Source organism: Balaenoptera ricei, chromosome 10, assembly GCF_028023285.1.
Source record: "Balaenoptera ricei isolate mBalRic1 chromosome 10, mBalRic1.hap2, whole genome shotgun sequence".
Lineage (NCBI taxonomy): Eukaryota > Metazoa > Chordata > Mammalia > Artiodactyla > Balaenopteridae > Balaenoptera > Balaenoptera ricei.
The window spans coordinates 58,691,059-58,714,834 of NC_082648.1; the positions used below are offsets into that span (position 1 = coordinate 58,691,059).

At 40.4% G+C, this 23,776-nt stretch overlaps 1 protein-coding gene across 11 annotated transcripts in view; it reads right to left on the minus strand.

The window, feature by feature from the left end:
- BEST3 (bestrophin 3) overlaps nt 1–22,154 on the minus strand; it is a 46,082-nt gene extending 23,928 nt beyond the window's left edge. For 3 of the 11 annotated variants that reach the window (XM_059936464.1, XM_059936475.1, XM_059936473.1), the window contains exons 1-7: nt 22,037–22,154; nt 20,266–20,440; nt 16,706–16,800; nt 16,008–16,241; nt 3,629–3,783; nt 2,360–2,437; nt 2,099–2,251 (exon numbers count right to left, since the gene is read on the minus strand). In XM_059936464.1, the coding sequence (XP_059792447.1) occupies nt 2,099–2,251; nt 2,360–2,437; nt 3,629–3,783; nt 16,008–16,241; nt 16,706–16,800; nt 20,266–20,417 (867 nt within the window). In that variant the 5' untranslated portion in view covers nt 20,418–20,440; nt 22,037–22,154. Of the gene's footprint in view, nt 1–2,098; nt 2,252–2,359; nt 2,438–3,628; nt 3,784–14,852; nt 14,979–16,007; nt 16,242–16,514; nt 16,679–16,705; nt 16,801–20,265; nt 20,441–22,036 lie in introns of those variants that run through there. The other 8 variants (XM_059936466.1, XM_059936465.1, XM_059936468.1 and 5 more) reach the window with 8 other exon arrangements.
- Between the last annotated feature and the right edge of the window lie 1,622 nt (nt 22,155–23,776).

The following is a 23,776-nucleotide window of genomic DNA, read 5'->3' on the forward strand; positions in this document are numbered from 1 at the left end:
TACAAGTGTATAAAACAAAGGCGCCATTGATTAGTTGAGTTCCTAGATTCTGAGACTATTTGGTAGAAAATCTACCTACGTATTTTTTAGGATTTAAGTCTAACCACTACATCAAAATCACCTGGAGAGCTTTTAAAGAAAATTGATGCCTGGGTCCGTACCCCACCACCCCCGGAGATTCTGATTTAATGGGTGTGAGGTTGAGCCTTGGCATCATTATTGAGTAGAGCTCCCAGGAGTTTTTAATGTGTGGCCATTGTTGAGAACCACTGACTTAGAGAAGGACATGACCTTGTTCTAAGGGACAGCCTGTGGCAGGGCCCATGCCCCTGGATCAGTCACAGCAATATCCATTGTCAGAGTCCTTCACTGCAAGTTCCAAGGGGCTGTCTACCTTTCTTGTCTGGGGTTTTCCTTAAATTAAATAGGCCACTGGATGGGTCCTGAAAATATTTTTGTTACATCCAGCATTTCACTTTTATGGGATCCATCCTGCATATAGTATTAGAGTCTACATTTAACTACCAAAATGATATCCATGTTTCTGAATTGACTATGTCACAAAAATATCCTTTACTCACTTGGAGGCTCCATTTCGAGCAAACAACTCAGTAATACACCGTTCATAAGATTAAGATGGGTTTTCACACTTCGAAAAGATTTATAAATATTAGAATTGTCCAGACAAAACTGCTGTTTAGAAACTGAGATCCAATCCACTGGGTGGGAAAACTACCTTCTCTTAGGATTACCTGTCTCTTAATAGAGCTAAGATTGTCTTTTCATATTTTGCCTTCAAAATATTTTATAAAGGAAAAGACTGTTAATATTTTAGAGAGCACTTCAGAAGGCAGGAACTGCTGGCTCTTCCTTCCAGGCTGGCCAAACATCTCATGTGGACACAAAGTGAAGAATAAAAAGCTCAGCACAACTCAGGGGAAAGGACAATAGAAGACCAGAGTAATTGAGTGTTTGGGCCAATTGTGGTGAGTTTGTGTTTATAAAAGTAGAGTCTACTTTTTTCTCTAATGGGAAATGAGAGCTATTAGTCTCTATTACTCTTTCTCTGTCTTAAATGGGTAAAAATAATTGAGTCACTGTCATCTGGATAAAAATGTTTTTGCCATTTGTAAAGGAAATGCCTTTACTCTTTGGAGGATAACTTGAAGTGCCAACATATTTATTTTTCCTGGTTAAAATTCAAACCAATGAAAGTAAAGGCATCTGCAGAGAAAATGCTTCCACAACCTGAAAGGCCTCGACGGTGCACTGTGGCAGTTTGGAAGGTCAAACATTTGAAATTCTATTTTATTAAAATTATCTTCAAACTGTCTTTAGATTTCAGTTAACTTAATGAAGCCATTGTCTTTGATCTTTTTCTGTCACATACAAAAGAGATGGAAGAATCAGGCCTCTGATACTTTTACATACATCTGGGGTTGGGGGGAGATGGTAGCAGGAACAAATAAAATTCTACACTGATGATTGGACTAGTTGTTTTCACGGGTCTGACCTGTTTTTAATTTCCTGGCAAACCAAATATTGTCATTAATCCTGGGGTTTCTGGTTTTGATTCCAATGAATTCCTTTGAGTCTCAGTTCTGGTTTTGAAAATGGAATGCATTTAATGTCGTGGCACAGCTAGTGGGATTTCAGGGAATAGAAGCTAACTATCTACAGAGTTGAGCAGAACCAAGATAATAATATAATATTAATGCTTAAGTCTGAGATACAAGGCTTCTTATTTACTCTCTTTTACTCTGCTTAGTTGCTTGTTGTGGTATAAAATATCAATGCAGGTACACTTATTGCTTTAATTACATTATTGTAATCCTAATGCGAGCACACAAAGACTTAAAACCATCAGTGGCCATAAAAGAGTAGCGTCTGCATAAATGAGCTGCTTCAGACCCCTACAGTACAGTACTCACCACATCCCTGCCACTTTAATGCCTTGTTGAAAAGTAATAACATCTCTGAGCTATTAAATGTTAAATCTACCTTTGACTCACTCATGAATGAGTGATTCAGTAAGGGATCAGTGTGCAGAGTTTGGAAGATTACAGAGCAGGTCTCAGGCACTGAGACTGTTGGCTACCTTGAGCCATCCTGCATAGAAGAAGAATTGTAGGAGAGTAAAGATCGGAATGTAAAGATCTAAGTCATGCCCTGAGTAGCCTTTGGTGGGATCCAAAAACTGGCGTCCAATCAGGCACGCAAAGAAGAAGGTGTAGACAGCTAGCGTGACAACCTGAAACAGAGAGAAACCCAAGTGAGAGCACAGCGCTGGCTGCCTGAGAGAGACAGCATGCCAAAGTGGGCAAGTAGAAAGAAAAATCACGTGCCAAGGATTTGATACCTGGGTGTAAACCAGCGGAATCCCAACCCAGTCATAACCAAATAAGAGGCTGCACCAGGAGCGAAATCGGTTCATTTCCTAAGCCAGAAACAAATTAAACACTATTTACTAAGGTGATGGGTGTGGTAATAAATATTTTCTGGGATTCAGAATATGGCCGTGACTTTTAGGAATACACCTGTAAAATGATGAGACTTTGAAAGGCTAGAAATTGGTTCTGAAATCCACTCCAAAATGAAAATTTTGAAAATGACAAGCTATCAACATAATTCAACAATGTGCAAAAGGGATTGAGTACAGTTGGACATTTTAAAAAACATTAAGATAAATCAGGACTGTATAGAAATATCCCCTACTCTATTGAATTCATAATTTCCAACATATATATTGGCCCCAAGTGGTGGTAGGAAGGCAGTGGTTAATATTTTAAATAAATCATTTCTAAATTATGTGGAGAGCAGATTATTTTTTGTTTCCTCGATTGCTTTTGAAAACATGCTTACTGTAGATCTTAGAAAAAAGAACTAAATGCATCCTAAACCGTTCCCCCAACAAATGAAGACTTTAGAATGCTTCTATTGACAGAAAATCTATCCCTGTTTAAAGCAGGAAGGACTGGGATCCATTGATTTCTTTTTTCTCTATTGAACGCAAGTTATTATTTAAGACTGGGAGAAAGTATACGTTAAATTGGGAGCTGTTTTTAAATCATTCACTCCTTTTTGCCTACTCGAGGCAGGAGACTGTCATGGCACAAATCTCTCTAGCCCTTCTATAAATTTGTTTCTCAAATGAATTCAGGATTATTTCATTTAATGAAAACACAGTCTTGTTTCCTGGAGCATCTGGAAAGCTGGGTTAACCTTGGGATATTCCGATTTTGGGGAACTGACTGGGGGTGTTTATTTCTACTCCAGATTTGGTCTGGGATCCTGGAGCTAGGGATGGCAAATATGCCTTGAGGGCGCCAGATCCTTCCGAGCCCTGGCAGACGTTGCTGATCAATCAAAGAACATTTTCTTACAGAGCCTATTACAAAGCCTACTTCTGTTTAAAACAGAGTCTCTAAGCAACCACCTCCAATCAATCTGAGTTAAACTGTGTACTATTCTCCTCCTGCATTTGAGGGTTCTGATACTAGCCCAGTCTTTCTGGTTCCTTTGGAACCAGGATTGAACAAATTGGACTCGTCCAGGTCCAACCTGTTGCATCCAGGTCCCTGTTGGTCTCTGATTAGCATCTTTTACTGACAGTTTACTATGTACTTACAGTCATCAATGATTGCAGATCAACACTGTCTCTGATTCTACCTTCCTTCCGGGCTTTAGCTGCAAGATTTCCAAACCAGATGAATGGAACCCAGTACTTCAGATGAGGAGATTTGAGGTGTTCAAATAATTTTCTTTCATCTGCTGTCATAAAACCTTTACACAAAATAAAAATAGCTAGATTATACAGACTTGGTTTAGCGCTAATATATTACCCTATATATTTCAGTGTCTACTATGTGAGCATATAATGGGGGATATTCAAGAAATATAAAATAAAGGTTCCTGTCTCAAGTAGTTTTTACTTGTATCAGAGATAAGGAATATGTACTCACGAGCACGCGTGCACACATGCACACACACACACAAGTTATATATCGGTATAGGAGGCAATGCATGTGAGCAATCCCTAACAGAGGCGGCCAGTAGGAAGTAAGGTGACATTAAATGTGGACTAGGACATCTGGGGAAGGTCTCTTCTTTAGGTTTTGGTTTATTCATCTAAAATTGGGAACAAGAATACTTAGAATTGTTTGGATTAAAAGAATAAAATGTGATAATGTATACAAAGCACTTAGTACAGTGCCGAACACGTGAATCGCATAACATTTCATCCTGACCCCTCCTTTCAAACTCCTAATTAACCAGGACCTCTTCTGCGAAGCCTTCCTTGATTCCTTCCTTCTCCTTCCCCAGGGATTTCTCCCCTTCAGAGCTCCACCAGTGCTCTCTCTTGCCTTGTATTATGATAATGTTAGATACAAATGTTTCCCCTGCTAAGACCCTTTGGAAGGGCAAAGAGCATATTATCTTCGTAGTCCCCACAGCATTTCGCATATACTTTTTAAAAATTTTATTATTTATTTTATTTATTTTATTTTTGGCCACGTTGGGTCTTTGTTGCTGTGCGCGGGCTTTCTCTAGTTGCGGCAAGCAGGGGTTAACTCTTCCTTGCGGTGCACGTGCTTCTCATTGCGGTGGCTTCTCTTGTTGTGGAACATGGGCTCTAGGTGCGCGGGCTCAGTAGTTGTGGCTCTCGGGCTCTAGAGCGCAGGCTCAGTAGTTGTGTTGCACGGGCTTAGTTGCTCCGCGGCATGTGGGATCTACCCGGACCAGGGCTTGAACCCGTGTCCCCTGCATCGGCAGGTGGATTCTTAACCACTGCGCCGCCAGGGAAGCCCTCGCATATACTTTAAAAGTGCTTCTTTGATTTTTGTGTGCCTCTGTGTGTGTGTGTGTGTGTGTGTGTGTGTGTGTGTATAACACAGTGTGCTTGAGTTTGCAGTGACCTCTCTGAGCCTCAGTTTTCTCATGCGTAAAAGAGATGATAATATCTACTTCACAGGGGTGTTGTAGAATTACCTGAGATGAGGAACATACGTCAAAAGGTTAACATAATGCTTCACACATACTTAGCACTCAGTAAGTGCCAATAATATATTATGTGCACTTTTATTTACACCCCCACCACCTGCACACCAGAGAAAGAAGAGATTTGAATAATAGGAGAGGAGGAATAAGGTAGCAGGTTTATTAACATTTATTGAATGTCTACTATGTATCAGGGTTTGTTCATATAAAGATGTCTTCAAAAGCTTGCAATTTACACTTGACATTTTATTTATTTTTTTTAGAGTTAAAATCATGATTTAATTACCAATTATTCTGTGATTTTTTTTTTTTTTTGGCTGCACCATGCGGCATTCAGAATCTTATTTCCACAACCAGGGATCGAACCCGTGCCCCCTGCAGTGGAAGCGAAGAGTCCAAACCACTGTACCATCAGGGACTTCCCCAGACTCTTTTTTTTTTTTTTTTTAATTGATTAAGTAACTCAAATGGTACAAAAATTCAAAAGGGCCAAAGTAATATTAATGGGGAAAGTAAGTCTCATTTTCCCAGCGGGTTTCCCTCCCTGAAGGAAATCACTACAACCAGGTTATTGTGTATCTTTCCAGAGAAATATCACGGATTTCATATAGGCCAAATTTTTAAAAACACAAATGACTTTATACTCCATACTTATCTGCCATTTGCTTCTGTTTTTCAAGTTATATCTTGGAGATCTTTTTTTGTTAATATAGAGAGAGCAGCGGCATTCTTTTTATTTAAAAACAATTTTTTAAATAAATTTATTTACTTATTTTTATATTTTGGCTGTGTTTGGTCTTTGTTGCTGCACGCGGGCTTTCTCTAGTTGCAGCGAGCGGGGGCTACTCTTCGTTGCGTTGCGCGGGCTTCTCATTGCGATGGCTTCTCTTGCTGTGGAGCACGGGCTGTATGCATGCCAGTTTCAGTAGTTGTGGCACATGGGCTTCAGTAGTTGTGGCTCGCAGGCTCTAGAGCACAGGCTCAGTAGTTGCAGCGCAAGGGCTTAGCTGCTCTGTGGCATGTGGGATCTTCCTGGACCAGGACTCGAACTCATGTCTCCTGCATTGGCAGGCGGATTCTTAACCACTGCACCACCAGGGAAGTCCCATTCTTTCTAATGGCTGCATTCTAGTTAACTGTGTATAGTATTTTATATAAGTAGTCCTCTTTTGAATAGAGTTTTAAGTTGTTTTAATTTTTTTGCTACTAAAAATAATGCTGCAGTGACTCTCCTTGTACTTACCACCTTGACTTTTTTAAAAAAGGATTATATAGGGGCATGAGGAATCATTTCTTTTATTTATTTATTATTTATTTTTTTGGCTTCATCGGGTCAGTTGCGGCACACGGGATCTTTCATTGTGGCACACAGGCTCAGTAGTTGTGGCGCAAGGGCTTAGTTGCCCCGTGGCATGTGAGATCTTAGTTCCCTGACCAGGGATCAGACCCGTATCCCCTGCATTAGAAGGCAGATTCTTAACCACTGGACCACCAGGGAAGTCCCCCCACCTTGACTTTTTAAGTGGACTTTTAAATGTTCATTATGATTTAGTATAAATGCTTTCTGAATTAAAGCTTGTTTCTAAAACTGATTTTTGTTAGATATGAATTTTGAGTTACTTTTGATTCAGAAATGCAATCATTTGCTTATGAAATTCTAACACATTCAGATGAAAATCAACTTTTGTCCTAATGTGACACAGTTTGTATCCTTAACCATCTGTAATTGGTTTATGAATCTGGTTTTCCTGCTTAAAGTAATCCTCCCTCCTTACCATGTGGACTGAGTTTTATTTAAGAGGTGTTGCTGTAACAGAAAAGAACTCAAAGGAGAAGTGAGATGTGCCATTTTGAAAGTCACTGACCCATAGAGCTTTGGAGTTACCTAGATACTTGATGTGATCCAGGCCAGTGTTTTGAGAATATGGTCTACAGGTCGTGGGTGTCTCAATCACTTGTGACACCTATTATATATGGAGAGGGCTAGGCTCTACCATCACCTGCTAAACCAGACTCAATAGGGCAGGAATTCTTGACCCAGTGTTGCACATTTGCCTTATCCTGAATGCCTTTTAGAAAATAGCAGTGCCTTCACCTTATCCCCTGAGATTCTGATTCAGTTGGTCTAGAGTGAGGTCCAGGTGTAAGCATTCTTTTAATCTTCCTGGGTAATTTAATGAAATTGGGTCCAGGCATTTACATGTTTACCAAGCTCTGCAGGAAATTCTGACCTACAGCAATGTTCAAAAATCACTGCCCCACTGAATGAAGATTCTGTTTATTCAGTATTTGAAATAAACAGTAACAACTACAGAGCCAATATTTACCAACAAGAGACTAGTTTTAGATAAAACTCAGGTTATTTATATTAGCTTTGAAGGGGTCTGCCCATGCCTGGGGAATTGGACTCTCTCTGGTGGTCAAATAATAAGAATGAGTCTGAGAATTCTTGTCTTGTTTCTCAGTGCATTTCAAAGTTGTTGCATGATCTAGATAATCTGTTTGGTTTTTTAAAAGACTTGCAGAGTATGATTAAATCTGATGATAAGACGTTAATAGATGAACTTAACCTGTCTTGGCTCTGTGCTTGAAGACTAGCAACCCTTCACCTTTTCCCTGGAAGACTATTCTCAGACATTTCATATCAGTTGTCTAACAGTTATAGTCTTGGGATTTATAGTGCAGTTTCCAAAACTGACTGCATTTATATACTGGCTGCAATCTCTGTCATTTGACCAAAGAATAACTTTACCTCTGGTTATTTTTTATTCAGGAATATGGATCAACTTATGCTGGCAGGTCCTTTCTTGGCTTCTTAGCAAAAAGCAAATATGCAGAGTGAGGGTTAATTTAATGCAAACCCTAAAGCGAGAGTTAGGTAACCTCCCCCCAGTCCCTGCCGTGTAGCACACCCACTGATTGGAAAGGGACATGTAGAGCTAGGAAAGCGCGGTGGTGGTGGTGGGGGTTTAAATGTTCAGCCCAAATTTATTGCGTACTTTACTAGGTGCTGTGAAAGATGAACTAGACATTAATGTATCCTCCAAGAGTGTACAGGCAGAATAATTTTTGTTATTTCCTGCAGGGTTACACATCTTATCCAAAGTAACCCCATCTTTGGAAATTGAGTTGTTGGTCCATTGAAAGAAAAGTCTAGATTGTTAATCAAATCAATTCAAAGAGCATTTGTTATTACATGGAATGTTATCCTCATCAGTGCCTCAGGCCATTTTAACCAGAGACTGATGATATATTCAGAATGTGGTCATTATCCTTGTCTCTAAGGCTATGTTAACCACAGGTATTGATTTGCTACAGTTTGGCTGCACCATCAGTTGGCTGGTGCTCACACTACCCTGTCTCCTTCACATGTCTGTCTTCATGCCACGCTCCCTCAGACCCTATCCACACCCTGACGTTGCTATTTTATTCAATATCTTGCCATTACATTTGCCTTGAATTTCTCTTGCTATCTTTTTTGCTTCTGGTTTTCTGGCTAGTTCAGCTCTGCTCAGCAATTTTCATATTGCATATCCCAAAGAACCCTTTCTAATATTTCAAATCAGAGTAAAAAATATATATATATATATACATATATACACACACACAAACACACACACACACATATATGTTTGTATTTACTTGTGTCTTGAATTGTGGTTTGATGGAGTAGGATCTGCTACTTTAAGGCAAAATTTTATTGCCTTCAAACCAAAGGACCAATTAAGTCCATTAATAAACAATATTCCGGTAATCGCAGATTCGGTTGAAGCTGAGGCAGATGTCTTTTGCCTTTAAAGCAGAGTGTGTACATGAGACTCTATTAGGAGAAGAGCTAAAAGCTCTGCTTCTCAAAACTTTTAGGCAGGATGGGTTTATTGCCAATTCTTTCTGAAAGAGGAAGTTGTGCATTCAGCATCTTAGCCCTTCTCAGAGATGACTTTTTCAGGCACATTGCAACAAGCCTGGCTCATTTTCCTCTCTGTACTTTCCAAATGAATGGAATGAAGCCACCAGATTCAACTGCAGCCATTCTTTAAATTCAATGGTAGAAATTTAGAAATCCCTGTCAACCAGGAAAATCAAAGCGAGGCAAAATGGGATTGAGAGAGAGATGGAATCACACTGTGAAGGCATTGTGGAGGGCAGTATTCAGATATATATATTTTTAACCATGAACCACAGTAAGATATATTTGTGGTTCCCAAAACAATTATTGGCTCTTCTGTGTGAGGTGCTTTCTGATATTTTCTGTTCTGTTCCATTCCATTCCATAAAAAATGCTGGCTCAAAGCCATTAAAATGATTTAAGAACCCAATAATAATTTACAACCCACAGTTTGAAAAGCTTGAAATAAGATATGGTTGAGTAAGATCAGTTTCTGGGTTAGCAATGCTGAACGGAGACAGAGAAACTCCTCTTTTCCTAATGAGTCAAACGCGAGTGAAACATCTCTAGTCAGCCGTATTCCTGTCTCTAAATTAGTATCCTATTTGGTAGTTCACTGCCTTCTACACATGATGCACAGGAAATATCATTCACAAAATCAGTGCTCTTAACTCCTGGCCTGCCCAGGTGGCCCAGAATTCCATTTGCTTTGGGTAAATAGATCTGAGGCAATTTGCAGATAAAGTTGGAGGAGTTAATAGATGCGCTGTGGTGCAGTGGTTCCTAGACTTTGCTGCACATTAGAATGGTCTGGGGAGCTTAAAAAACTCCTGATGCCCAGGTTGCACCGTACACCTATTGAATCCTAGTGTCTGGGGGTGTGAGGCACCATAAGTATTCTTAAAAGATCCCTAGCGACTCCATCTTGTAACAAAGTTTGGGAACAACCGCACCTAGTACAGAGTCACACAGCAAGCTGGCCATTAACATCCTTGTTCTGGCTCAAACATAGTGATTCTGGGGAGCTTGTTTAGAAGTGGATTTCTGGGGGCTTCCCTGGTGGCGCAGTAGTTGAGAATCTGCCTGCTAATGCAGGGGACACGGGTTCGAGCCCTGGTCTGGGAAGATCCCACATGCCGCGGAGCAACTAGGCCCGTGAGCCACAATCGCTGAGCCTGTGCGTCTGGAGCTTGTGCTCCGCAACAAGAGAGGCCGCGATAGTGAGAGGCCCGCGCACCGCGATGAAGAGTGGCCCCCGCTTGCCACAACTAGAGAAAGCCCTCGCACAGAAATGAAGACCCAACACAGCCAAAAATAAATAAATAAATTAAAAAAAAAAAAGAAGTGGATTTCTGGGTCTCAAGCCCCAGAGATTCAAATTTCATAGGCTGTCTGGGAACCTGCAATTTAAATAAGCACCCTTGATAATTCGATGAATGTGGTGGTCTACGATCATCCTTTGAGAAGCATTGATTGGCGAGCCATGATTTAACTCCTAAAACAGAGCTGTGGTGAACCTTCAAACATTGGGCTGAGACTGCCCATCCACGGCACTAATTCAAGGAGGTGTGTACTTTCTCTCCCATGAAGAGCCAGTGTGCATGGGTGAGTCAAGTTGCACTCACAAGACAACATTCAGTCTATTCTGGGCTCATCACGTGAGACTATAGGGGTAACTGACTCAGCCTGTAAAAGTTCAGCCAACAGAGGAAAAACTGGCACAGCCATGAATACCACCATCCCCTTGATCATCTCTCCTGTAACACAGAGCAGTGGGAGATTTCAGAGACCAGGGAACCCCAGCAGCACAGAATGCATCAGGAAAAACGTGAACAGCAGATCACAGGGCAGAAAGTCAATATTATACAAAATGCATTCGATTTTACTTAACAAGAGAAGATTACAGATTAAATGATCTAAATGTGGGGCTAGCCTTCCAGCCAGTGCATCTAAAGTTAGAACTTTTATCTCAACAGTCACTTGACAATTGGGAGCTCGTTCAGTTGTATTTATGCCTGTTAACTGTATGTCACTAAGAATCCTGATGGGGTCTCCACAGGCTTCTCTCGTCAGGGCAGAAGCTCAAGGAACTTCATGTTAAGATTCCAGGCCTTTAAGTAAACAAAACAGTGTCCTTTCCTTAAATTTTACTGTCTTTTAACCACTCTTACAGGCTACCAAGCACAGAAGGAAACTATTTTAGAGAAATAGAAATGCAATGGAGTGATGTGAAGTTCAGCTGTAAATATATTTGTGCTTGTCTCTGAAAATGATTCATAGAAGAAAACATTTGTAGTAATCTTTACTGATGCTCGAGGACAGGGACCTCGCTTTCAGCTGTGCTCCAGTGCTCAGCACAATGCCTAGCGTACCGTATACATTCAGTAAATCTTTGTTAAATGAGCAAAAGCATGACAGATTTAGTAACAGATTTAGTAACGTTTCTTTTAGAGGAATGCATATAATTTCCCATTTCCTTTTTTTGTGCTTCTGGTGAAGAATTTTGAAGGGAAATGTTTTCTCTCCTGATCACTGTGAAACCCCAGATAAAATGTTTTGATTCAGTCTCATACCATAACTGTAAGCACCCAATTAAGGCCTTCACTTAAATTGGCAAAGATCTGGAATTGTGCACGTGACTTGACTTAGAATGAGTGACATCTTCCAAGGCAGGTGATTGAAACGACTGGAATTTTCCAGGGCAGGCTTGTAGCCAAGAGGGAAAATAACAGAGACTCCTGGGTTACAGCTCCTCTGCGAAGTAACTGTTTGATAACAGACCAGTTCAGGGAATTTCCAGCATAATAGACATTATTTTGCATTCAGTTGTTACATTTCTATTTTCATGGGAGCATAAGTAAAGAAATTTTAATTTTTAATTTGAGAAATGTAACCTGTAACATCAAAGCGTATGTATTTCCCAGAATAATGTAACTTGAGTGTCCAGCTTAACAGCAAGGAATGTCAGGGACCGGCGGGTAAGTGACCTAGCTCACCAGCTATAGTCAAGCAATTGCCAGATGCTTCAGAAGGAGATGCTGATCTTCATTCTCTCCGTCCTCTCACTCTTTTTCTCCTGCTAGTCGTGAATCTTTGTGACAGGGACCCTCCCTGAAGCAATACAAAGAGTTTGGAGGGAAACTCCCATTGCCTTAAAGCCCCCTGTTTCTCAGAGTGTGATCCAGGGACCCCCTTCCTCAAAGTCTCCAGGGACTTGTTAAATACACTCATTCCTGGACCCCAGCCTAGACCTACTGAATCAGAATCTCTGGGGGTGATGTCTTCGGGTCTGCGTTTTTAGCAGTATTGATTTTTTAACACTATCTAAAGCGCACTGAAGTTTGAGCACATGTACTTTCCCTGACAGGTGGGTTTATGTAGGGAGTCACCTGACAAGAGGTTTTTTTGTGCCCTCAGCATTGCCTCCTGCCTTTGCCCCTACACTTTTGGGGCCCCTGTGCTTTACTACCAGCCCTCTCTGCCCTCAGGCAGAGCAGGTGCCCTGGCTCTGGGCTCAGGGCACCTGCCAAACATTTTCCGCCATCCCTGAACTTCCTGTTCTTCCCAGAAACGTTGGCACAGACCAAGGACAGACAGAGAGAGGTGGAGACACGCACCCAGTTAGGAGAGCTTGGAAACTGACCCCACGTGCAGACTGAGTTGGCCTTCTCTGTTGGGGAGCAGGAAGTCTGGTAAGTCTGTGCGGCCAGCCGACAGAGTCTGTGCCCATCCATGCGGGTGGCCGTGAGGCAGACCAGGAAGGACCCTGCCTGTGAAGCGTGTCCCCCAGCTTGGAAGGCAGTGGCTCAGAACCTTTGTCCCACCACCTAGCATGCAAACCTTGCGTTCCTGTGGGCACATGCTGGCCCACTACCCCTTCTTCTGCCTTTCGAGAAAACACTTGGGGGTGAAAGAAAGTAGTAGAGACCTTTACACTGCAATCATCAGTGATGGCCCCAGAGGGCGCCTGCCAAGGCTTCAGCCCCCTCCTGTCGCCCTCAGTACTCTTCCTCCTTCAGACGCGGCACAAAAGCTGACCGAAAACTTGAAGTGAGAATGATGCTCGTTGTGTCCAGGCAGGACCAGGTTCAGGTCCCCTAGATGGTAGCCTCTGAGCAGACTGCTCAGAGGCTACCATCCAGAGCACTTCTGGAGCCTCCAGCATGATCGAAACCTTGAATTCACCCTTTTCTTAACTGTTGCCGTTTTGTTATTAGTAATGAATTATTTGGCGAATGCCAAAGCCTTTTACCCCAGGGGTGAGAAAAAGGGTTAAAAAAATGAGCATCCCAGAAAAGGCTCCTTACTTCTCAAACTTCAGTGTATAAAAAGAGCAACATAAGAGCATGTTTAAATGCAGGTTTTCCAGGCCTTACATACAATGGTTCTGATTCAGTAGGTCTGACGTGGGGCTCAGGAGTATGCATTTTATTTTATTTTACTTTTTATTTATTTATTTATTTTAAAGTAAATTTTATTTATTTATTTATTTATTTTTGGCTGCGTTGGGTCTTCATTGCTGTGCACGGGCTTTCTCTAGTTGTGGTGAGTGGGGGTACTCTTTGTTGCGGTGCATTGGCTTCTCATTGTGGTGGCTTAGGCTCTAGGCACTTGGGCTTCAGTGGTTGTGGCTCGCGGGCTCCAGAGTGCAGGCTCAGTAGTTGCGGCACATGGCCTTAGTTGCTCCACGGCATGTGGGATCTTCCTGGACCAGGGCTCGAACCCGCGTCCCCTGCATTGGCAGGCGGATTCTTAACCACTGCACCACCAGGGAAGTCCCAGGAGTATGCATTTTAAATAAACAACTCAAGTTATTCAAGATGTAAAGGGCCCATGGGTTTGTGGATCACACCTTGAGATATACTCGTGTAAATGCACATCACGGAGCAAATGATTCCCCTATGCCCTTGGAATGGTTGGGGGTACTGGTGGTAGGGGAGAGAGAAGTATTTGAGTGTTCCAAATGCCTTGGAAAGGGGGAAAGTGTCGATGCAAGTACTGACCGGTGTTTGTGTAAGTTTGATAGGGAGTGAGTGTCGGTATTATGAAAAGTGCACCTAAAGGAAATGAACTCAGATCATTCTCCCGTGCATCTCGCCGTTTCTACTTGCCCCTCAGACCTGAGCACAACTCAGGCCTCGTTGAGCTCACGTCTAACCAGAGGCCCTAAAGGCCTCTCTGTCACCAGCCACCCCATGTGCTTTTAATATGAAGGTGACGCTGAGAGGATAGATTCGCTCTGAGAATTGGGCCTGGAGTCCGATTCCTATCAGAATGCGCTTTCTTCTTTCCAAGGATGTGTCAGGACTAACAGAAATGTCACCTTTATTCATCCAAGTAAACTTTAGCTGTCACTCAGCCATTTGGAATGGGCCAAACGTTTCTCGTTTGTTTTTAGGACTTTTTTTAGAGGTCGAAATGCTTATCACATTTGATCCTTTAGACATTAGGGTAAGAAAAATAAGTTATCAAGTGGCATTTTAAACTTGGTCATTCTGATGCAGTATTCCACTTTTAAATTTGGAGGAAGGGTGGCAGTTAATTTTTTTTTAAGTTCCGACTGGTTTTACATCATAATATACCTGTACATTTGCCAAGCCCTTTGTACCCTTCATCTGAATCTGTAACTGACTCCTTGCTCCCCATTACTTTCTCACATCTTGCTCTGTAGCCCTAACAATGGCCTCTACACTCCTCCTTCCTTATTTCCACCTTACCTTTCACAGTCTCCTGGTCATAGGGGATCAAGAAGACCTAGGATGTCATATCAAATGAGTCTTCTAAAGTGACCAAAGGGCTATGTTATGCTGTTGTACTAGATGATTTCATTATTAATAACAAGAACTCATGTCACACCATGTGCCGGGTACTGCTCTAGGCACTGCAAATATTAACTTATTTAATCATCACAACAAGCCTATGAGGTATATGAGGTAAAAGGTATTATAAATCACTCTAAACTCACTCTATGGATGAGGGAACTGAAGCATTAGAAAGGTAAAGTAACTCAGACAAGGTCATGTAGCCGGTAAGCGATAGAGACGGATTTGAACTCTTACTCTGTGTTCTTAGTCACTGTCTATGTCGCCATCTGAGAAGACAAAACCAATTCAAACAAAAGCCCCCAAACCTCCAAAAACAAACAAAACATGCTACTCTTAAATATATATATATATATATTTTCAAGGACATTTCAGAAAAGGAGACTGGATAAAGCAACCTAATTTGAGACTGTACTCAATATAAAGGCAGAATCATCTCATGGTTCCTGTATCTACTATATATTCATTTATACATTCCAGCATACTCTCAGATGGATCAAAGACAACCCAGCACAAAAACCCATTTTTATTCTGTACGGGCCAACAATGATCTCATTTAATCCTCATCTCCTTGAAGACTGGTTTAACAGCTTCTTTGCTAAGTATTAACACACCAAAGAGAACCATTCTTCAAACGTGATTTGTTCTCAGCATCCTGTGTCCAGAAGCCCAGGTACAAAACTGCATCTACTCTGAGGAATAGGAGAGACAACAGACCCCCACTAAAGCAGCCTTTTACTGCCACCTCTCAGGCTCTGCCTAGATGAAAAGCCGCATTTCTGGTTCCTACCAGAATCTGCTGTGTTTGGTAGGTGCGGGGGGAAGGATTAAGTTAGGAGTTCTGAGCCTGAATTGAAATTTTGGCTCTCCCACTAATGAGCTATGTGATCCAGGACAGGTCATAACCTCTCTGAATCTCCCATGGTTTTTTTGAGGTCCATATGAAATAATATTTATGAAAGTGCATAAACTGTAAAGTGCTAGAAAATGTAAGGTGATATTACAGAAGGTTTGAATAAATATGACAATTATTATATTATGGACCATGTGACTGTTTGCAACTTAATTTGAGGTTGACTGTCTGCTGTTTCCTTTGCTCTGCCCCCCAAGTAAACTTCTTGAGGGCAGGAACCATGACTTATTCATTTTTACCTCTTAAGACTGTTGCTGGCACATGATAGGTAATCAGTAAATGTTTCTTGAATGAATGAATAAATAAAAGGCATTTTCAAAGGAACTTTGAAAGTTCTGGTCGAGGTCAAGAGGAGCCCCATGGAAGGAAAAGTCATTTCCAATACCTGCTTCAACCACATGGTCCATCGTCGGAAACCTTTTGTACACAGCCGTGCTCACCGAGCGGAAGATGAGCAGGGACGTGAGGTTGACGTAGCGCATCAGTGTCCTCCGGAGCAGGCGCCCGTGCTCGTCACTTCCATGAACACTGCTGGAGATGAGAAACATCAGCCTGTCTGGCCAGGGCAGATTCACAAACTGGTTCCACCATCGGTTCACCACCAGAGTAACATAAAACCCTGTAGAATAACAGGAAATTGTAAAGCAATTTCTTACTGTAGACATATTGTTGATACTGATGCTTTTAGCAGAATTTTAGTTTCTTTAGGGATCGGGGTGTAAAAAATAGGTTGTTATCCATATCTGATGATTTTGCCCTCCAGAAAAAAAAATGTAATTTGTGCCTCGCAATGCTGTAGCACCCAGTAAGTGGGTATCAGAACTCAAATATTGACGGCAAAAATGGAGAGTTAGTGAAAAGAAAGCTGGATTGTCCAAGAGCAGATTGTTACCTCAAACTTGTTGGTTGTTAATTTAGCGAAAGCAGACTTGGAGGTAAACCTTATGGATGATTCTGGTTCTATTGCAAGCAGTGACTTTTCAGGCATGCCTCTCAGCTTGGAAACACTCCCATGCAGAGTCATTGGTGTCATCCTAACGGAGACAGCTGTGTGGCTGCATTCTGCGTGTGACCTATACTTACCAAGCACAAAGGTTACTGGAATTTGTTCAGCATATCTGTCACAGTAAATTGATAATTTTTCAAAGTAACGTTTTTGGGCTCCTGTAAGTAACAATCTGGAGCAAAAATAAAATGCACAGCCCTTTATGATATTATACTTCTGCACCTGCTTTGCAAGTGACATTCAGTGCAAACAATTAAGCGAAAATAACCTCAGTTTTTTTTTTAAGGAGCAATAGCTTTTTCTTTTCTACCTAAGCTGATGTATCTCAAAACCTTTTTAACTGCTGAATGTTTTAAGTACTAATGTTTTTAGTACATAAATGTTGTTGGTCATTACACAGAGGGATATAGTAACCATTTTAGTTTTAAATACTTCATATTTTTAAATTTTTATATGATTAATGCATTGGATTTAGAGCAAAATACTTCATAAAAGAGTCCATTTTCCAATTATTCATCATATGTACTTTAAAAAAGAGTACCTTAAGTGGATTACACTTATTAAGTAATTATTGAATAATAACCCTGGATTCGACATCCTGATCTTACTTTTCATGAATATGCTACTTAGTACATTCTTGATTATACATGTTATACTTCAAAGGATGTTATAACTGTTTATTTTAAGCTTACAGTTATTTAAGGGACTTCGCTGGCGGTCCAGTGGTTGAGATTTTGCCTTGTAATGCATGGGGTATGGGCTTGATCCCTGGTCAGGGAGCTAAGATCCCACATGCCTTGGGGCCAAAACACCAAAACATAAAACAGAAGCAATATTGTAACAAATTCAATAAAGACTTTAAAAATGGCCCACATCAAAAAAAAGAAAAATCTTTAAAAAAATTTTCAAAATAAAAAAATTAAAAATATACATTTAAAATATAAAACAACACAGATTTAACAATTAGTAGTGAAATTTTTATAATTATGTTTGGTGGGTTTTTATTTCTATAGTATAAATATAAAAATTTATATTATGGATCTGACACAAACCCATTTTCTGGTATTGTTAAACATAAATCCATTTAATGAAGCTATTATTGGTATTTATGTTGCAAGGAGGAGATTCAGAATCAGAAGAACTATCTCAAGGCAGGCTAATAATAATGATCAAAATCCAGAAAGAAAACACAGATGAATTTGAATAAATGAATGAATGCAGCTTTTCCAAGGGAGGAAGGAATCCCTTGGAAACACTCATCATAGCATGGGTCAGAGGCCTATTTGGGTCAGTAGAGCTTTGAAGAAGGACGCAGAGGGATAATGAGGTGACAGTGAGCCACCGATCAGACTGCAGATGAAGACCTGGGAGCTGGTGCTGACCAAGGAGGTGTGTGGGTGCAGGGTGGGCTTGGAGTTCCTGCCTCAGCTTGGAAGAGGTGTCAGAAATTCTGAAATCAAGAAAAGCTGACAAGAGAGGCATCACCTGGTGGACAGGCCTATCAAGGTCATGCTGATGACAAGTCACAGCCAGAATGGTTTCTGGTACTCAAATAAAAATGATCAGAGAGAATTTAGATGCAGAGAGCACAGACCGTAGGGTTTAACAGAGCCAGGTTTGAATCCCAGATCTGCCACTTACAGATTTGGATTTGGAGCATATTTTTAAATCTCTCTGAGTCTCAGTTTTCTCATTTGTAAATGGGGATAATTAATACCTATTGATATGTATCAGGAATGTTATGAGGATTAAAGAATATATGATATATAAAACCACGTAGCATATGGTGTCACACTTAATCAATAATAAAGTGGTTGTTACTATTAATAATTGGCCAAAGGAAAAAATATTTAGCTGATAGACACATAGAAATTTTACTAGCTAGAAAGTACCACAACGAGTATTTTGTCAAATCCATCCCAAAATAAAAAGAGATATAATCAAACTAGTGAATTCTGGTTCTGTCTTACGATTTTTTTGCTAGGTATAACTATTTGCTTATAACAGGATTAAAAAACTTAGCATCATTAGTAGACATGAGAATGAAACTATGTCTGTATTTGTCTACAGGTATGTCTGACTTTCTCGACAGATTCAACCTGTAGTTCTTGGTAGAGCTTTGATCAACATATAAGGGTCTATTTTAACAAACTTTTACATTTGAACTTTAAAAAATGAAAAATGGCTTGAACTAATGATTATTGTTATAAATGTAAGCACTCTTTGGTCTTTAGAAAACATATGTGCGTACAATTTTGTGGGGTATAAATAAGATATTGGAGTCAAAGTTAAGGCCCCATGGAGCATTTCTGGCTACAATGCAACTGTTCTAAGAGCTATTCTGTTCTAAGAGGCAGTAGCAGCCATAAATTCACGTTAGTAAAAATAAACTAATGAGACAATTATCCTGAAACGTCATGTGTCTTCCACCATTTCATATTCTGAAGGAGTAGGTGACACATAAATAAATCATCAAAATAATACCGTATTTAGAAGACAAATCTGAAAAATTATTAGAGGTTTTTAATAAAACTTTCCTTGTAAAGATATTTTGCCAAAATGTATACCAATATATACATTTGTTTGGAACTGTAGTTTTGATATGTAGCAAAGTAACTCTTCCTATTCTACTTTTGGTCATTATCAGCTAGCCAAATTAACGTCCCTCTTCTTCACATGGTGTCCTGTCGCTGCAAGGAAGAATGTAGGTGAAAACAATGATTCACAAATTTGTCCATTGTATGCAGAAGAAAAAGAACAAACTGATGAACACAGAAAAGGTGGAAATACAGCCTCAAAAACCTTTAGCTTTTCTATTTTAAGTTTTAACTTTCCCCAGAGAAGAAATGTATGCAATCAATATTAATTTAAAAAACTAATAAAGCGTCCCTTTTATAATACTGATAAAATTTTATTAAGATTATAATTTTTAGTTATAAAAGTATTTCTTGGACATGATGTTGCTCAAATTTCCTGTCAATCTGACAGGCAAAGGTTGTGAGGTTATAAAGAATAAACATCTTTTATGAATATAATGTGCTCTGAACTCAGAAGATATAAAGAAAATAAATTAGTTTTCAGGCCTTTTCTTTAATTGAGATATTGGTAAGGTTGGGGGCACCAACTTGGATAAGATTTCGTCATTCCAGGAAAGAAGAAGGAAAGTTGCCTGATACACACTATTCACGAACATGTTAATTATGTAGGTAGTCGCTGCAAGCTGTCAAATCAGAAACTCAAACTATGAATAACATAGTTCAGAGAAGCACAAATAATTATTTGTCTGTGGACTTTGCCATTCAAAATCATCACTTAGTGAGGTTCTAGGTATAAATCTTTCATTTTGTGCCTATAGCAAAATTCTTGAAGCACAACTAATACCTCATCATGACCAATTAAAGTGGGGCTGGAATGAGAGCCACCTGAACATGACGGTTAGAGTCTATTTAACATCCTAAAAATGGTTAGGTGTGGATTAAAATACCCAGTCCTGGGGAGAAGTAGGCAACAGAGGATCATGCAAAGGAGGAGGTTACATAATGCAAAAGTCAGCGGCAGCCAAAGGGCTTGGATTTTTGAGACTGTATTCATATATGCTATCTAATGACCATTTAAGGACACATGCAAAGGAAAGTACCTGTACATAAAACTTATTGCTGTGTAAAGTACAGCAAAAACAATAAATTCCCTGTATAGTAGTTTGTAGATGCTGCCTCTCCACTTGAGGAGTAACCTATGAAATCCAAAAAAAGTCGCATTTGCTACTTTACTGGAGTAAGTGACAGTCATCTTGGATAGTTTTTCTTTTTTTTCTAGAAGAGCAAGAAGACAACACACAGGTAAAAACAATGTTTAAGACAGAGCGTAAATCTGTATCTCAAAAGAAACCCTAACCAGCAACCAGTCAACCATCTCTACTTTTTGCCTTTCTCAGCTTGAACAATTTGGAATTTGGAGATAACCACCAACTCAGTGCTAAATCTTTTAGTAGAAAAGGGGAAGAAAGGAGTGTCTGGAAAAAGAAATATTAGAAATCTTAAGCTTGCCTTCATTTCTAAATATTTTGAGATTATACAGCCATTACTCAATAAATATTTGAATGACTAAACGAGATATATGAGATATGGTGTATTATGGTCTATCATATATTTTCTGAATCCATGGGAAGATTTAAGGTATTGATATGCTATATTAATTGACCTTTTCAAAAGCAGTTGTCAAACTTATTGTTTGGGGCTTAATTTGCTAAAATGTGTAAGGAGGTATTTATTTCACCCTTAAATTTCCTAAAAGAAAGTTATGGCTCTCTTAGAAATCAGGAGAAGCCAGCCCCTTGCAGGAATTTAATTGATGGGTTACTTTTGGTTGTTTTAATTTAATTGTCTCTCTAGTGGAGCTCTGAGTACATAGTTAGCACTCTGTGCACTTCACAAGGCAGACAAAACGTCGGGCCACAGTGATACTAAGTAAGGTGCATTTTCCCATTGAAAAGTCCCACATAAAATGCTTAGGGATGGGACACCTTCTGTTGGGAGCTGAAAAAATGAGGCCATTATTTACGACTCTTTCCACCTGGACTGTTCCATGGATGTGAGTGGGATGAGAACTGGGCCCCAAAGCCTAGTTTTCAGTGGATTCTCTGGAATTCCACTGCTCTTCACCAAGACACTAAACATTCAGGTTTTGAGAAGATGCCCCAAAGCTAATCTTTGTTTGAAAATCCTGCTCCACAGCTTTCTAACACAAAGCATACACAGAGAAAACGAAATTTCTTTGAAACCTTTTGCTTTCAAAAGGATCTATGAGGAGTCTTATAGAGCTACTTAGACTGAAATGATCGAGTTTTTAGGTAGAACTGTACTAGACATAAGTAATAAATCCTATAGCAGATTTCTTATACAAAGTAGCCTACAGCACACATTTTATCATAAACAAGGACATTTTCTGTCTTTATTCAGAGGTAGAGAAAAAATCCAATTCTCATTTGCCTAGTTTCCCTAAAAAAAAAATGAAACTCTGGAACTATATTCTGGAGCGGTATTTTTTTTTTCTAATCACCAACCTAAGGCTTCAACTACTGATTTTAACAAAGAAACCAGAGCTTTTTTTGGCAAAAGTAAGTATCATTACGAAAGGTTGGGACTCAGGCCACAAAAGCAGTTTCATTTTTCCATCTTCACTTTGTCTCTTTGTCTAATGTGGATACAGCCAAAATTGGGAGAGGAGCATAATAAATTAAGCCCATTTCATAATTTGTTCTCACGGGCACTGGACTTTTGAATAACAGTCCTTAAATAACTCTCTTTCCTTTAACACTTCACCCTTCTGTTACAGCTCTGTCAGAAAAACCAAGATCACATCGAGTAGAGGTCAGAGGTAAAATGCATAGGTATACTCTGTGTACTAACCTATTTGTTTGGTTTGGAGTCTCCGACAGGAAAGACAATCTCCAGGCTCCCCCTGCAGAGGTGCCTTCGGGTCGGTGTTGTACTCTCGACTCACCCTTCACTCATGCGGAGTCTGGAGAGCTGTTTATGCCAATTTGTCCACTGGTGACAGTGATAGCCGGGAACAAACAGGAGCAACAGCTGCTGATGTGGCTTTTTTCTAATCTATAATTATAACTCCATCTGTCGCCCAAAGCACCACTTTGAATGAGAAGTCGGAGGTAACTTGAAGGAGCTTGGGTCACCTAAGTCTGTTGTTTTCATTTTGACTCTACCCTGGGATCAAGGAAAAAAGAGTCATTTGCCCCTAAAGTGCTCTGAAGAGGCTCCACCAGCCAAAAGAAGGGAATTAGGACAGCCTGTGTGTGCTTAAAACGAGAATAAATTCTTGTGAAGCCTTAAACTGGGGCAGACAAGAACATAAACAGGATTTTCACTCATTTGAGAGGTACTGAGAATGCTCTTCCATTAAAACCAACAAGCATGAGAAAAAACCCAGGCGCAATTGGAAAGGACACAGAGAAAGGATCATTGAAGAGTCTTAAGGCCAGGAGAGTGCCATTGTAGTGCTGACCACGAGGGACTCACATTTCTCAGTTTCTGCCTCATTGGCTCCTTATTAACCAGGATGGTTGAGAAGTTAGAGGCCTGCAATGTGAGTCACCAGAGAGTCTAGAATGGGCTTTCTGCTGAGATGGAAGTAGGCTCTGTGCAACAGTCCCAGAAGACTTGCACAAGAAGAGTTTCAGACAACAGAAAATAATCCTAAGCGATTGTGCAGGGGGTTTCCATTGAAAGTGATTTTTGCTGGATTTGGAGGATGTAAAGTTGTAAGCATTGAATCTTTGAAGGAGATTCATCCATCTGAAGATGGCAGAGGAGTAAGACATGGAGATCACTTTCCTCCCCACAAATACATCAAAAATACATCTACACTCCTACAGAACACCTACTGAACACCGGCAGAAGACCTCAGACTTCCCAAAAGGCAGGAAACTCCCCACGTACCTGGCCGAGTGGCTGACAGGGTCTTGGTGCTCCAGCCAGGTGTCAGGCCTGAGCCTCTGAGGTGGGAGAGCCGCCTTCAGGACATTGGTCCACCAGAGACCTCCTGGCTCCACGTAATATCAAACGGCAAGAGGTCTCCCAGAGATCTCCATCTCAACACTAAGACCCAGCTCCACTCAATGACCAGCAAGCCCCAGTGCTGGACACCCCATGCCAAACAACTAGCAAGACAGGAACACAACACCAGCCATTAGCAGAGAGGCTGCTAAAATCATACTAAGTTCACAGACACCCCACAACACACCACTAGACGTGGTCCTGCCCACCAGAAAGACAAGATCCAGCCTCATCCATCAGAACACAGGCACCAGTCCTCTCCAACAGGAAGCCTACACAAGCCACTGAACCAACCTTACCCACTGGGGGCAGACACCAAAAAAAATGGGAAGTACGAACTTGCAGCCTGTGAAAAGGAGACCCCAAACACAGTAAGTTAAGCAAAATGAGAAGGCAGAGAAATATGCAGCAGATGAAGGAGAAAGGTAAAAAGCCACCAGACTAAACAAATGAAGAGGAAATAGACAGTCTACCTGAAAAAGAATTCAGAGTAATGATAGTAAAGATGATCCAAAATCTTGGAAATAGAATGGAGAAAATACAAGAAACATTTAACAAGAACCTAGAAGAACTAAA